We start from the raw sequence: 15,625 nt of genomic DNA, 5'->3' as shown, positions 1-15,625 counted from the left end.
TCTTCCGCCCCACCTGACACACACCTACCCCACGCCCACCTGACACACACACACACCCCCCCCCCCCCCCCCCCGCCCCCACACACACACACACCACCACCATTTGCATTATGGCATTGATCAATTAAGCCCTGGGAGAGACACACAAAAGGGCTGCTCCATGCTGTAACTTTTTTCCTTTATGGCCCTTACAGGGCTCCGTACTAATTTGTACGACCAAAACATCAAATAAAACAGCAGCTTCAATGTAACACCCAAATAATAAAAACATAGTGTGGAGAAAAAAATAGGATTGCTCAAAGGTTTATTAAAATAAAACAACAAAATATAACAGAGGATTAGATGGTTCATATCAAATGACCCCTACAAAGAAGATATAACTGATGGAAGCAGGAATAATCTCTTACAATGATTGCAAACAGTTCCGTTTCAACAACACATTTTTAAAAATTCTTGATTTTTTTTTTTCCTTTTTATTTTCTGTACATCTGAGTTTTGTTTATTGAACAGATGTGCGTGCTGAGCGCATGACTGTTGGCTCTTAACTTACACAGTGTTAGATTTAAAAACACAAAGATGAATTTAAAACAAACCATGCCTGACACAACCTGTGTTTTAGGGTAAAAATGTTTCAATTAATAAAATAACTGTTATGAGGCTCGTGGTCTAATGGATAAAAGTTAACTTGGGCCCCAAGCCAGAAATAAAACAAACAAAAAAAAATCAACTAAATCTACAATCCAGCCTTTTCTCAACACATTCTAAAATAAAAACAATATTTTTAACATTCTTAACAAGTGTACACAGGAGTTTTGTTCTAAGTTAAACAGGTTGGTGATTGTCCAGTCCAAACAGAGATTTCTGCTGGAAAAGGAACAGAAAGTGAGACTCCATCCTACAGGACAGACCTGCCAGCTGGTCTTCGACAGACCTGCCAGCTGGTCTTTGACAGACCTGCAGTCTGACTGATGAAGATTAACAGTTTTTATTAAAGAATTCAAGCTGACAGGAAGCACAAATGGGCTGAAATGAAAAGGACTGACCGGGATCATTTTGGTTCATGATTCCATTACTTTTCTGTTTAATTCTTCTGAAAACAATTTAAACACAGTTTAAAACAACCAAGTGCTCTTGTCAGAAATGTAAGGCGGGTGATATTTTACTGACATGCTGCTGGCTCTGTTGTCCATTAGTCATTACTCTAATCATCACAACTAAACATCCAGCCCTAAAACCAGAATGTCACTGGACTCATTCTGAACAGATGCAGCCTGGTGAGACATGGCCTGCAACTTCATGCTAAAACTAATGTTAAACCCACAGAAACCCTTTTGGACTCGTAAGAACCACAGTCTGGACCTCAGGACTCTGTGATCTGTCAGTTGTTGGTACCCATAACGATATAAAAACACAAGCAGCAGTAGACGTCATGGCATCCTCAGAAGTTTTCTTTGTAGAAGTTGAAGCCAAAGTTTTCACACTGAGCTTTGATAGCTTTGGCCAGAGATGGAGCACCGCAGTAAAATACATGAACTTTCCCTTTATTCTCCTGAGAGAGTTTCTGAAACACCTGCAAGACACAAAGACGCACACAACACAACATTATGGTCCAGAGGCGGCAGCAGCTCGGAACCATCAGAGGACAGATGACTGAAGTCCTACCTTCTCCCACTGGGGTCGACCTGGCTGGGTTCTGGTCCTCAGGCCCGTGATGGAGTCCTTCTTCTCCTTCTTGGCCAGCAGGTCGAGCGCCATCTGCAGGCCGATGGCCTTCATGTCATTCTTACTGAGCGCGGACGTCATGTACATGTGCATCTCCAGGAAGCGACCTGAAGAATCAGAATTCAAAAAGTCTGTCTGAAATCAGCTGTTCTGAAATCAAAAGATTCAAAATCAGATGTTTAGAAATAAAGGATTCAGCTCGTGTCTCGTGAACCACTGGGCACATTTTTAATGAAACCTTTAGAAAATAATCACTGGAGGTGTAGCTGATAAGCTTTTAACAGTCAAACCAATTAAAGATGGCCGCCACAGTTAACAGTTTCTGTGGCGCATGAGAACGCTAGGCCTTTATTTAAAGTTCGTTTTAGAACTCGAGACTCATCGGTTTTTGTAATTCTAACTGAGGAAGCTGGTCCACCTTCGGGCTCCTCATCAGCCTGGTCCAGCTCCAGTTTGGTCAGCAGACTGACGAACCACTCAAAGGCCTTCTGGTCCCGGTTGATCCAGATGAAGTCAACCTGCAGGGAACAAACACACGAGTTCGGTTCTGATGGGCCGGATGAGGGAACATGGAGGCTGAAGGACGCCGGGCTCTTACTTTACGCAGCTTCATGTCGCTGTCTTTAATGTTTTCGCACCACGAGTAGTTACAGCTGGGACAGTGGTGCTTCCTCATCCGGTACCTGAGACAAACAGACAAACAAACAAACAAACAGACAAACAAACAAACAAACAGACACACCCAGGTCAGGCTACTTTCATCATGTGGTGAGCATCAGAGAAGAAATTAATTGTTCCTGGTGCAGTCATACAGTATTTGAAACAGATATTATTTGGTTGTTAGAAAAAGTAAACTGTGTTTTTTTATGATGTTATTGTGTAAAAATGTTTGTGGGAAAAACAATAGAAATACAAATTAAGTGGTTTTGGACGTGGACCAGGATCTAACCGGTACATGATGCTCTGCAGGATCGAGGCGAAGGGTGTGATGCCGATTCCTGCTCCGATTAGGACAGCGTGTTCAGAGGCGAAGATCTGCCGTGTCGGGGTCCCATACGGTCCGTCTACGTAGCACTGACACATAAAACAAACCCGCTCAGAACCACCTGAGAAGGTTCTCAGAGGACCTGTAGCTTCATGGACTCTGAAATATGACTGAATAAAACCTGAGAGAAAATCAGCTTCAACTGGATCAACCTCCTGATTTAAAACAACCAATCAGAGTCAGTGACTCATGTCAATCACTTCTATAGTTGCCACGGCAACCCAGGTCCTCTGCAGTCAAAGAGCTAAAGCACAGCAGAGAAGGATGTAGAGCTGCAGAAGATTGTCTTGTTTTTAACAAATCCTTACCTTGATGTTGCAGAATCTGTGGTTCTCACTGAACTTGGCCGACATCTGCAGTTAACAAGAAGTAATCAGAACCATAATGTGAAAACGTTATCATATAAACTTTTTGTAAAAAAGGACTAAAAGGAGTAAATGTTGTAGAGGATGATGTGTTCTTTTATCGTTATCAACTTTATTTTACGTTCCAATCAACACCTCTCTGAGTTGGACGACCTCTCCTCTTTCTGCTGGTCCCGGCTCATCCGGAGGCTGTGTTGGGGGGTCCTGAGACCCAGACTCTGAGGCTGCACCTGCTCCAGACTCCGAGCCATTCTGACGGAACAAGGTCAGCTCGATGGAGTCGTCCTTGTTGGACGCCACGGCTCTGTTGGCGTCAGAGGAGTTGAACATGTCGTCCTTCTGGAAGCATACAGAGAACTTTGAGTTCCTGCAGCCAGATGTTCCTCAGACGTTCCTCAGACGTTCCTCACTGACCTTCTCCTGCTGTCGGTGCCTCTTCAGACTCGTGGTCAGATTCTTGGGATGAAGGTCCTGACTCTCCGTCTGTCTGAAGTACTCATACAGACGGTTGGTCCACTGGCCCATGGAACGCACGTGAAGCCACAAAGTGTCTGCAGGTCAAAGGTCACAGAACAACAACCCTATGAGTGGTCTGAAACCCTCCATGCTGACCTTCAGAATCAGGTCTTAATACTCACACTGCAGGTCTGATCAATATTTAGGCTAATCAATAATTATTAATAACAAGAATGTGATTGAAATAAACCCTCCGAGAAGAATTACAAAACAATGAAATGGAACAAAAACGTCAATTTATAATTTATTCTTTAGTTTGATTGTTTAAAATCTAATTAACCCAACAACAAAAACAAAAAGGAAACTAGAACATTTCTGCACAAATGTTGAAGGATGATGATGCAACCCCTGCCGTCCATCAACCTTCTTTATGAATCGTCTGGACACAACAAACGTCTCTAAATCCGTTTAAAAATAAATGTGTGGCTGCAGGTCCATGCCAGACGCACCGGGCTGCTCCGGGGCGCTGCTGATGGTGAATGGGTGCCACTCGTACTTGGCGATCTTTGGGATGTTGATGTAGATGTAATCTCCAGGTTTGAACTGGAAGAACTGAGGACGTCTGATCACCAGGTGAGTCACCTGAAAGTCAGATAGAAGTTTGCTAACTCAAGTCTCTTTGTTTCTGAAAGAGGACGTCATGTTTAACGTTAAGATAAATTTAGTTAAAACAACATGTAACATATTACACCACGTCACCATTTATTTAACTAAAAATTGTAAAAATGGTTCTAGCCCCGTTGCTTCCACTGGACCTCAGAGGTTCAGGATCAGGAGCTGCTGATGAACCGATCCTCATCAGGAGGTTCAGCTGGTCTGGAGCATCCAGGTGTGTGTTAACACAACACCAAGGCAGAAAGACATCAGCAATGACTTCAAATAAGCAGAAGCTGCTGCTGCCAGTCAATAAGGGCAGGGTCAAAGGTCATTTGAAGTCTGTCCTTCTACAGAAAGATTATTCACACATGGAAAACATTTCAGACAGCTGATTCACCCTGAAGGTCAGACCTTGCAGTGACTCTACAGGCCTCAGTCAGCAGGTCAAAGGTCAAATGTCATGCCCTCTTCTCTCTAAAAACAACATGGCAGTACAACTTATCTTCGGACAGTTTCATCTAAAGGAACCATAAGACTTCTGGACCAGAACAAGACCAAAGTACAGATGTTTACCCAGAATGCACTGCAGCAAACAGCTCCTGCCAGCTGTCAGCACGGTGATGGAGGGCTGATGGTTTGGGCTCCTGTCAGTCAATGAGTAGTCCAGGAACTCCTCTGTAGACCAAAGGGTTCTGGAGCCAGATGTGAATCCATCTGTCCAACAGCTGAAGCTTGGATCAAACCGGGTCTAACAGAACCATGACCCCAAACACAGCAGCTGATCTACAACAGAACGGGTCAAAAAGGGTAGAACCAAGGACCAGTCAGAGTCTAGAACCTGAACCTGACTGAAACAATGTGGTGGACCTTCAGAGAGATAAACAGAACCCTCAATGAACTAAAGCAATGATGGAAAAAAAGAGTGGGCCAGAATTCCTCCAGAACCAGGAGAGAGGCTGATGAAGTCCTAGAGAGAACCACTAAGTGTTCAGGTTTTGGAGAGGTTCTGTTGGATCAGGAGCTGGTACCAGTTTTAGATGAATAAATAATGACTCAGTGGAACCTGTTGTAGGATTGTTCTGGAGACCTTGGACGGCAGCAGGTTGACCTCCACGATGTAAAGACCTCCCATTCGAGACACAGCGTTTCCTACGATCTTCTCCAGCAGGAAAACCAAACCTGGAACCACAAACCACTTCCAGAAGTTTGCACAGTGGATGATGAGGAGGATCCAGACCCAGATGTAGGACAGGTGGGTCCAGTAGAACACCTGGAGGAGACAAAACCCACAGAGTTACTGTGTGTCATATTCAATATGAAAGCTAACAGAACCAGCTTCATGTAGTCGAAGAGCTGTACTGAACCCGGACCTCGAAGTGTCCACTGCGTCGTACGAAGGTGCTGGAACAGATCACCATGAGGAAGATCAGCAGCTGCAGGATGACTCCGGTAAGAGACGCTGTCCCCTTCACCCAGCCAACCCCCGGTCTCGTGGTCAGCAGGTACTCCCACAGACTGAACTCACTGCTCGCTGACATCCGGGCTGAGACAACAGAACCAGAACACAGAACAGGCAGAACAGTCTGCTTCGGTTTTCTTTATGCTGAGTCAGCACATACACATTTTTTTTCCTGTTTTGTTTTCTAACTATTCCAGAATATTTAGTGCTATATTTGGTTATATATCAAAATATATATGAATCATTATTTCAAACAGCTGCTGAGAAAGAATGGGCCTTGTCTTGGCAATCTGCCTCAAATGAAAGAAACCAGATTTTATCTGTCAAATTTAAGATGAACATCAATTTTGACCCCTAAATTTGAGCTGATAAATTTGTGACACTTGGTTTGATGTACTGGGCGAAGGAAGCAAGATGTAAAGAGGCAGAACCATCGGGTTTTTTCCTCATTAAAATGAAAAACAATTAGGAACAACCAAGGCCGTCTCATTAAGGCAGTCAAAAAAAGGTCTAGCAGACAGAGCTTTTCATTTGGAGGCAGATAAATCTGGCTGTTGTCAGTTTAGCAGTGGAGAGGAACACTATGCTTCCTGAAAATGGAGCCACGAGGGAACAAACAGGTAATGCAATTATTAATTCTGCTAATGATAATTTTAGTTAAAAGCTATTGTTCTGCTAAATTACATAATTTTATGCAACATTTTGGTGTTAGCAAATCATTTGATACTTTTTTAGCTTTTAGCTATCACCGGTATTTAGTTTTTTTTGTTAGCCTTTCGCTATTTTTAAGTTTTGATAGTATTTTGCCACTTTTGGATTGCTCTGTTACTTTTAGCATTTAGCTAGCTTTTTGATCATTTTAGGTTTTAGATAGCCATTTGCTACTTGTAGCTTTTAGCTAGCATTTTGTTAGTTTTAGCGTGTGCTTTACTACTTTTAACTTTAACATTTTGCTTATTTGGTTAGAATTTTGTTACTTTTAGCATTTGACTAACTTTCTACTACTTTTGACTTTAAGCAAGCATTTAGCTATTTTCAGCTTTCAGCTCAGTTTCAGCTTCTAGTTCTCAGGTGTTGTTTTTTTTAATTTAGTTTGTTTGAGTATTTTGTTGCTGAAAATCAGTTTCTTCAGTACTTTAATAAAGTTGCACCTGCACAGTTAAACAAACTTTTGTCAAACTTGTTTTCATGGAAACAGTCAGGTCAGTTTTGTGTGTGCATGTGTACCAAAGTTAACAACGTGCGCGGCAGTGTGCACCACAGTGAAGAAGAGGATGGCGTAGCCCACGATCTGATGCAGCAGGATGTTCTGGTCCAGAGGTAGGAGCCGGACCACCCAGGTGGCTCTGATCCAGGTTAAACAGCGACGCAGCATCAGCACCTGGACACACACGGACAGGTGAGGGGGCCTGAACGGATCAGGACAAACTGAACCATGGTCTACTGTTCAGAACTCAAATGGACCTGGTTCTTACAGAACAGCAACAATCAGTTTGGATAAATTGGATCAGTACTCTGGGCCATCAGTTCTGTTGTCCAACACACGTGGACTTCTGCTGCCTCCTACTGGACAGAACGAGACACACCAGGCTCCTAACTGTTCAGAACTCCTGATCCAGTCCTGGCCATGGCCACTGTAAACATTTCTAAATAAGTTCTGATGTTCTGAAGGTCTTTCAAAGTTTGTCTTTGAACGTTTTTGACTTTAAGTCAATGAAAAACAGCAAAGATAAACCAGTTTGACAGGAAGGATTTTAGTTCCAATAACGTGATTCTCAAAGATCTGTTAGTTGAAGACTGAAGCATCTTTCAGGTTCTGGTTCTGGTCTTTGTTGGAATTTGGACATTCAGATTCAAACTTTCAGAAAGTTTTATTTTTAGACCTGATGGTTCATTTTGGTAGAGATGCCTCCTCTCAGTGAGAAGGTCACCGGTTCAAATCCTGGACTGGGGTCTTTCTGGGTGGAGTTTGCATGTTCTCTCCGTGCATTCGTGGGTTTTCTCCGGGTACTCCGGTTTCCTCCCACAGACCAAAAACATGCATGTTAGGCTGATTGGTGACTCTAAATTGTCCCTAGGTGTGAGTGAGAGAGTGAATGGCTGTTTGTCTCATTTGTCTCTATGTGTCCCTGTGATGGACTGGAGACCTGTCCAGGGTGTACCCCACTTCTCTCACAGTGTTGGTTGGACATGGGCACCAGTGACCCCCGTGACCCGAAACTGAAGAAGCGGGTAAATATAATGGATAATTCTTTTTGTTCTCCACTTGTCCAGTTTTCATCAGATATTTTAGAAACTTCATCCAGACCGGGCTGAGAAGTTCAGCTAACAGCTCGATCAGAATCACTTTATTGCTATAAAAGCAGAATTTGAGTCCTTTTCTGCGGTTCTGGTACCATGACGAAGGTGCAGTTGAAGTTGAGACACTGGCCACAACCCTTGGCCAGCATGAACCAGCCACCGCCGTAGCTGTGGTACAGAACGGCGCCAACAAACAGCAGCAGGTTCAGGAGGGCGTACACACACAGGAACAGCAGCTTCCGGCTGTTGTTCTGCCAGTAGGTCCGGGTCAGGTACCGATGGGTCTGAGGCTTCTTCTGGTCCACATCAGGAGGCTTCAGCCAGTTGGCAGCACTGTGGAGGAGAACCAGAGGTCTGCTGGTTCATGAAAAGTGTCTGATGGGACTCCTTTCTTCCCGCAGAACCTGCAGACGCAGTTCTAAAGGCTCACCTGATGGTCAGGTTCTCCATCACCTCTGGAAAGTTCTCCAGTTCAGCTTTGAGCTCCTCGAAGGTGATGGAACCGCTGTTGTCCTTATCAGCTGACTCGAACAGAACCAGGGTCAGGTCGTCCAGTTTCTCCTCTGGCAGAGAGATGGCACTCTCCTGCAGACATGACTTCAGAACCGTTTTCAGCTCATCTGGGTCGATGGAACCACTGCCTGTCAGCACAAACAACCAGGGCATTCAGAAACAGAACCCTGAAGATTCTGAAAGATCAGAACCTTTTGACCCAATATCTGCAGGTCAGTGGAACAAGTTCAGGACAATCAGACTGATCTAAAACCTTTTGTGTTATGATTCTGGAGGTCTGTGTTCTGGTTCTGGTGATCTGTGTTGTGGTTTTGGAGGTTTGTTTTGGTTCTGGAGGTCTGTTTTGGTTCTGGAGGTCTATGTTCTGTGAAACTGACCGTCTACATCGTAGACCTGAAACAGGAAGCGTAGCTTGTCGGTCTCAGTCCCGTGGATCAGGAGGTCCAGAGCTTTGAGCAGCTCCTCCAGACTAATGGACCCGCTCCGGTCCGCATCGAACAGAGAGAAGAAACGCTCTGCAAAGAAGGACTGACCACAAACAAGCAAAAACAAACAAACCAACAAACAAAGCGTTTGTAGCAGAATATGCTGAGAGCTGCTGCATCTCTGGAGAATCAGAGGAAGAGGAGCAACTTGCTGCATCGCTGCCTACAGAGGTCAGGGGCATTTGGCTAACTTTCTACTACTTTTGACTTTTAGCAAGCATTTAGCTATTTTCAGCTTTCAGCTCAGTTTCTTGTTCTCAACCCATCCTCTGAGGCCTGCTGGTCAGGAGAAGTTCAACCCATCTAATCCAAGGTCAGACTTTGATGATCAATAAATAAAATGTCAAATAGCTTCCTAAAGTCCAATTCTTGTTTTTTCAAAATAATTAAAATAAATACATTGAGAAAGGGGACAAGATGGCGGCGGCACTTTAGGTTGCGTTTTTGCTCGACTCCCGTCATTACTGCCTAAAAACTGCCTTTCGTGAGGATATTCTCGTTGCCTCTGCCTTGGATGTTTCAGTAATCGACATTGTCGTATGACTGACTCGTCAGAGCTGCAAAATGACATCCAAAGTAAAGAAATTCAAGGCCACGTGTTCTGCAACCACTGGGCCTGACACCGCCTCGAGCCATTGTGCTTCTAGAACCGGGGAATCGGCTCCGCCCTCACCAGGCTCCAGAGAGATCAACCCTGAACTCGGACATTCTGGCTTCAATAAGAACACACATTTTGGCGATAATTAGATTGGAGATTAAGGCTGCCCTGGCAGAGGACTTCGCTTTTATTAAGGGTGAGCTTCAAGTGGTGAAGCGGAGATCACTAACAGCATCACGGCTTTCAGGTATGGGACAGATTTGGACAGGTGTGGGACTGGTGCCCACTGGATTAGATGCTAAATTTTCTGTTTTGTGTTCGTCCTTTATGGCTACAAGATGTTAAACAAATAAAATTTGTACATTTTGAGCTTGTTTACGGTTCCACATTTTTCATGGTCTAAAATCTTCAAAGATAAACTTACAGCTGATTGGTTGGATTTTATTTCAGCTCTGAAAATAAACCTGAATTTATCCATCAGCTCCTGGCGTTTCTCACCTCTTTAACTTTCAGGGCAGTTTTAAACTCGTGGAGGTCGATCTCCTTGTCCTCTCCTGCGATGCTCTCAAACTGTTTAGCGACCCACTCCAGCCAGCGAGCGTCTTCGTCAGAACCCATGTTGCTGCAGAAACACATCCATCATGTAATATGCTCATTATTTGTTTGTGATCTAATTTGTTGCTGTTGTTCTCATTTTATGATTATTTATAAAAATCTGTTTTTACTTGCTGTAAAGCATTTTGTAACTTCGCAAAGCTTTTTGAGGATCCTGCTGATGATTAGAACCAGGTTTTTAGATAAATTTCACTTCTTTGTTTCCATAACCTAAACTCCTCATCCTTCAGCTTTTCATCTTTGGCTGATTTTTCTGCAGCTCTGAAACTGGAAAATGACATTTAAAAACTAGAACAGAAATGTTGAAGGTTCCATCAACTTTTCTTTTCTAAAGCTCAACAGGAACCTGGGGCGTCCTTTTTCATAATCCAAGCTGTGACAGAGCTAGCCTCTTATACTGAAGCTGGTTTATGAGATTTATTTTGAAACTCCAGGGTAAAACGTCTTCCTGTTTCCTGCTGACCCACTGACTGAATCCTTCTGGAACATCAAAATGGATGGAAACATAGGAGGAATAAAAGCATGCTCGGTAATACAGAAGAACCACAATTTGCTGAGTCAGTGGTTGCCATGGTGATTCCTGCTTTTCTGAAGGAGCAGAGAAGGCAGGGGCTGCAGAACTTTACAAGGCAGGCAAAAGGAAAAAACAGCAAAAAATAAGCCTCAGACAAAGTGTCTCTCTGTGGAAACTAGAAGTGGGATCAAATAATTTCTTGACCTTTGAGCAGCTGAAGGTTCTGATAGTACCACAGGTTCTGTCTGATGGTTCTACAGGGTTTTATAGAGAAGATATTACAAGTTAAAATGAGCCTTCACTTCCTGTTTGGAAGCAAAAACTGACCTCAGAAATGATGGAAGTCAATGAGAGTTTGGGAGTGTGACCTCTGACCTCTGGAGGTATTTGAGAGAAACCTAAGTCCTACAACAGAGACACACTGGATGGAAGAAGACAAACACCTACAATTGGACAACTGTAAAAGAAGAGTAAAGAATGTTTGCAAAATTATTGGAAAGTCAAGAAAATGTGACTTCATCAGACTCTAATTTGGACATTCTGTGATAAAATCAGTAAAAATCTTCCATTCTAACCTGTAGGGTTTCCAGCATTTCATGAAATCAAAATTCTCTGAGTAAATCCTGAAATTCTGTCGCACGAAACACTCAGAATTTAGCATCATAGGTGGCAGCAGTCACATTCGGAGATAACAGGAAGTAAACCGCAGCCTACAGTACATGCATATTCCTAATAATTAACTATACTGTATAATATCAGAAACTAAACAGCCAGTCTGTGAGGTACTGTGTACACTGAAGCAGAACATGGATTCAGTGTTACTAGCATTAATACTTGAACATGTTTAAATCTCAGAAAGATAATCGTTTAGTCAGAAGGTCAGCGATAAAATTTCCATTTACGTTGTCAGAAAAAATAAAGTTGTTTTCCAGGTTTTCCCTGATTTCCAGAATTGCTGGGAACTCTGACCTGTGTTTGTGCAAAAAGAGCTAAAAAAATTCAATTCAATTCGCTTTATTTATATAGCACCGAGTCACAACAGAAGTCATCTCAAGGCACTGAATAGAAACATTCATATACATAAAAAGTAAGTTAATATTATTTATCTGAGGAGCAGACTGCTATGAGTTTAACTTTGTCACAGACTCTCATCTTGAGCAAGCATGAAGGCAACCGTGGACAGGAAAAACTCCCTCATGAGGAAGAAACCTGTAGCAGAACCAGGCTCAGGACAAGCGACCATCTGCTTCGACTTCACAGTAGTTTCAAATAAACTTGTTGATCCTCTTCAGAGCACTGTGACAGGAATGTGTGTTTTACAGGAAGACCTTCACACAGAGAATTGATCAGTAACTACAGAAGGAAGACGAGGGATGTAGGAGAAGGGCTGTGCTGGATGCTTGTGTGTGCACATGTTGGTTGAGGGTAATGCCCCAGGAATCACAGTCCCACACACACACAACAGACCAGTGAGCTCCATTGCCCCAGTATTATTGGGCATCTTTCCAGTTTTACGTCAGCAACTCACCCCCATCTGCCCAACACTCTGAGGATCCAACAATGGCCACCTTTGTTCCCACAGGGAGACCAAGGGATGCCGCCAAACACTTACTCATAACAGCTTGGCTGTCATGACAAGGTGCACATGAAAAGCTGTGCTTGTGTTTGTTTGTGCATCCATTCACAAGATTTCCAATCAACCTCTCCCAATGTGACGGAACTTGCCCAAAAGTGCATGAGAACAACAGAGACAGGGTTCGCAATGCACACACAAACACCTCCCTCCACACCAGGTTTTACACAAGGTGAGATGTCTTTTATAGACAAACTGCAGTAAAGAACACGGACAACAGTGCCATTGTAATTGATGCTGGTGATTTGTGCTGCATAATTTCTCTACTAGCCTTAGTGTTGGACTACAACAAACTACAATCCATCGATCTACTAAAACAGAGACAGACCGCACTGTGGAGCTGCCAGCATCAAAACCCAACCTGCGTACAGTAAAAACATAAAGGTGAGCTTTATATATAACTGGCATGTGATTCTTCGGGATTTGTTTTTCTTGATAGCCTTGAGAGAGTTGGGGTCGGGGGGGTCAAAGCAATGTAAAAACTGCAGTTCAGTCATGTAAAGACCAACTTCCTGCGACCCATTTAAACTCTGAGGACAGTTCTGCTGTGAAGTTTGAGCTGCAGATCCAAACTAGACTTTAACACAGTTGTTGTCTATGGGGACATTTTTGCTAATTTAATTTCTGCCAACAGTGTGTTGCTACCTAAAGTCAGAGCACACTGATCCCGATTAAACTGCACGTCTTCAAGGTTTTTATGGGTTTTACAAAATCCCAGGAAGGAGAAATAAGAATATAAATGATGATGCTAAATCATTTTTATCTTTAATTTATTTATTTAATTAATTTTTAAACAGGAAAAGATTAAAAGAAATCGGGCCTGGCTCAGTATAATTGCTGTTTTACAGCAGGTTCCTGTTCCGCAGACATAAAAAACCGCAGATATCCATTAACACATCACATTAATAGACACACAGACAAAACACATTACAAAATACAAGCGTAGCAGCATTAACACGGCAAACTACTAATGGTGATTGCAAAAGAAGGTGTCCAACAGCTGACACGCATGAGTATTCTTAAAAAGTGCTCATGTTGAGATGGACTTTATATGTTGTGGAATGTCATTCCATGCTTTAGTATAAACATAGAAAAATGATCTCTGGCCATAACAGTTGTTTCAAAGTAGAAAGAGCTACATTATTGACACCATGAAAAACCTGAAAATACAATTTAATACTGCTGTATAAAACATAACTTTGAAAAGATAAAGCATTTGAAGAAAAAAGAGCTGCACAGTGTCCGTCTGAGAAGTTTGTTATGAATTTTATAGGCCCTATTGTAGAGCCTAGCTATGGGTTTCAAGATTTCATTAGTAGTAAGAGACCAGACAGGTAAACAGTACGACATAGTTGAAAGTATTATGGCATGAAGATAAGTGTTTGAAACAGATGCCAAATTTGATCCAATTTTGGAGAAAACATACGTTTTTTTGTTTCAGCTTAGTACATAAGGATTGCACGTGGTCGTGATAAGATAAATGAGAAACCAAAAAAATTCCCAGATATTTATAAGTAGTGACAATAGAAAGGAGTTTGTTTAAAAAAGTAAGCAGATTGGATATAATGAAATGTCTCCTAGGTGAGGAAAAATACTTAGTTTTTTTTTTTTATTAATCATCAAGCGATTTTCTTGTAGCCAGAAATGAAATTGCTGAAGATCTGCATGTAGCAGACTGTTGATAGATTCAATAGGTTCAGTAAATAATATTAATGTTGACATGGTTGATAGAGAAGCACGAAAGCCATGTTGGTTATCACTTAACATATTATTTACCTCTAAATGGTGAAGTAATTGGTTAAATAGCATTTGTTCAAGTAGCTTAGGAAAAAATTGGAAGAACTGAAACTGGCCAATAACTTGAACATCAGTCGGATCACCAGATTTGAAAATAGGAGTAATCAGTGCAGACTTCCAGGCAACGGGAAAAATGGACTGCGTAATGCATAAGTTAAGTAAGAGGTGAAATAACAGAATAAAAGTGCTGGCATGCATTTTCAAGAAATTTATATTTAACTTGTTTATATCACAGGCATGTGAGCTATTTAAAGATTGTAATATATTCTATAGGTCAGTCTGTGAGACTTTGTGTCAGTTCACTTTATCCTCTAATGTCTTTGACTCTGTCAGAGACAAAAATAAGTTTAAATTAGAGTAAATAAGTCAAAATGAGAGCAGATGTTGGTTCATTTAAAGCCAACGTTAGTTCTGCACATCTCCAACGTGTTTGTTGGGTTTTCACACGAAACAGAAATTCAGCAACATTCAGTCCAAAACATGCAACCTTCATCCAGACTTAGTTTTCTCTGCTCCTTCTTGAGATTCTGACAAACCCCCAACAAACAGCATCCTCAGTAACCACAAAACTGAAAGATGCAGATTTAACACAAAAAACAAAACAAAAAAAAACATTTCAAGTCTACAGCCGGAAACAAACGTTAGAAATATTTATGAAAACAACAGAAGAAATTATATTTTCAGGTCTGCAGAGCCTCGTAGTGAAGCTGTTCTCAGATCAGTTTTACCTTCTGCAGAGGAGACTCCGTCCTCAGCTGCTGCAGTTCTGCTGTTCCGTCTCCCTGTCCTCCGCCTCTGTGTCCTCCGTCTCTTTTTCTACCTGTCCTCTGACTGTTTCTGCTCCCGAGTCTGTCAGCTGCAGCAGACATCCTACCTCCTGTTGAGCTGCCACACACACACCCACACACACACACACACTTCCATCTGCAGAACCGTCCTTAAGCAGCTGCTCAACACGTTTCATTGTTTAAGACATGGACGCTGTAAAGATTTCTCAGATTCATCAATAAAAAGAACCAATGTGCGTTTAAAAATGTTTTTTACTTTGTTTTATTTCAGAATAATGAGATTTCTGTCTCAAAATCAATTCAAATAAAGACATTTCAGAGGATTTATGAAATCAGATCTGTTTATTGGAACACAATTCAAAACGTCATAGAGGAAACTAATTTAAGGCACGATCTGAAAGTTTGTTTTTAGATTTTTTTATCAACAGGAAACATAAAAGAAAAAAATTCTTCCACAGGTTTGAACTAGAGCGGTCATTTCTAACCCGGGCCTGAAGCCCGGCCTGGCCCGGATTCAGGCCTGGCCAAAATAATGTTCGTGGGCCGGGTCGGTGTTGTGCTGATGATACAATTTTATGGCAACATGGTTTGCTATACAATTTGGATCATCAGGTGCACGCGGCCGTTTGACCGTGCGCTGACCAGCTCTTTAAAGAGGTAACAAAAAGTTCAGTTAA

General features: G+C 42.2%; 1 protein-coding gene across 1 annotated transcript; it reads right to left on the bottom strand.

Annotated features, from left to right (window-relative positions):
* Positions 1-1,438: 1,438 nt before the first annotated feature.
* nox5 (NADPH oxidase, EF-hand calcium binding domain 5) lies at positions 1,439-10,219 on the bottom strand. Its single transcript, XM_037682625.1, has 16 exons — positions 10,100-10,219; positions 8,896-9,046; positions 8,436-8,646; positions 8,101-8,338; positions 6,932-7,085; positions 5,616-5,788; positions 5,333-5,515; positions 4,098-4,230; positions 3,547-3,683; positions 3,268-3,471; positions 3,076-3,120; positions 2,672-2,796; positions 2,321-2,405; positions 2,141-2,240; positions 1,663-1,829; positions 1,439-1,570 (listed from the first exon to the last, which is right to left on the bottom strand). The coding sequence occupies exons 1-16, from the start codon at positions 10,217-10,219 to the stop codon at positions 1,439-1,441; spliced, it is 2,358 nt and encodes a 785-aa protein (XP_037538553.1).
* Between the last annotated feature and the right edge of the window lie 5,406 nt (positions 10,220-15,625).

Source organism: Nematolebias whitei, chromosome 10 (assembly GCF_014905685.2).
Source record: "Nematolebias whitei isolate Nwh7 chromosome 10, NemWhi1, whole genome shotgun sequence".
Classification (NCBI taxonomy): Eukaryota; Metazoa; Chordata; class Actinopteri; order Cyprinodontiformes; family Rivulidae; genus Nematolebias; species Nematolebias whitei.
The sequence above is the reverse complement of the archived record's forward strand: the minus strand, read 5'-3'. Positions and strand labels throughout refer to the sequence as shown.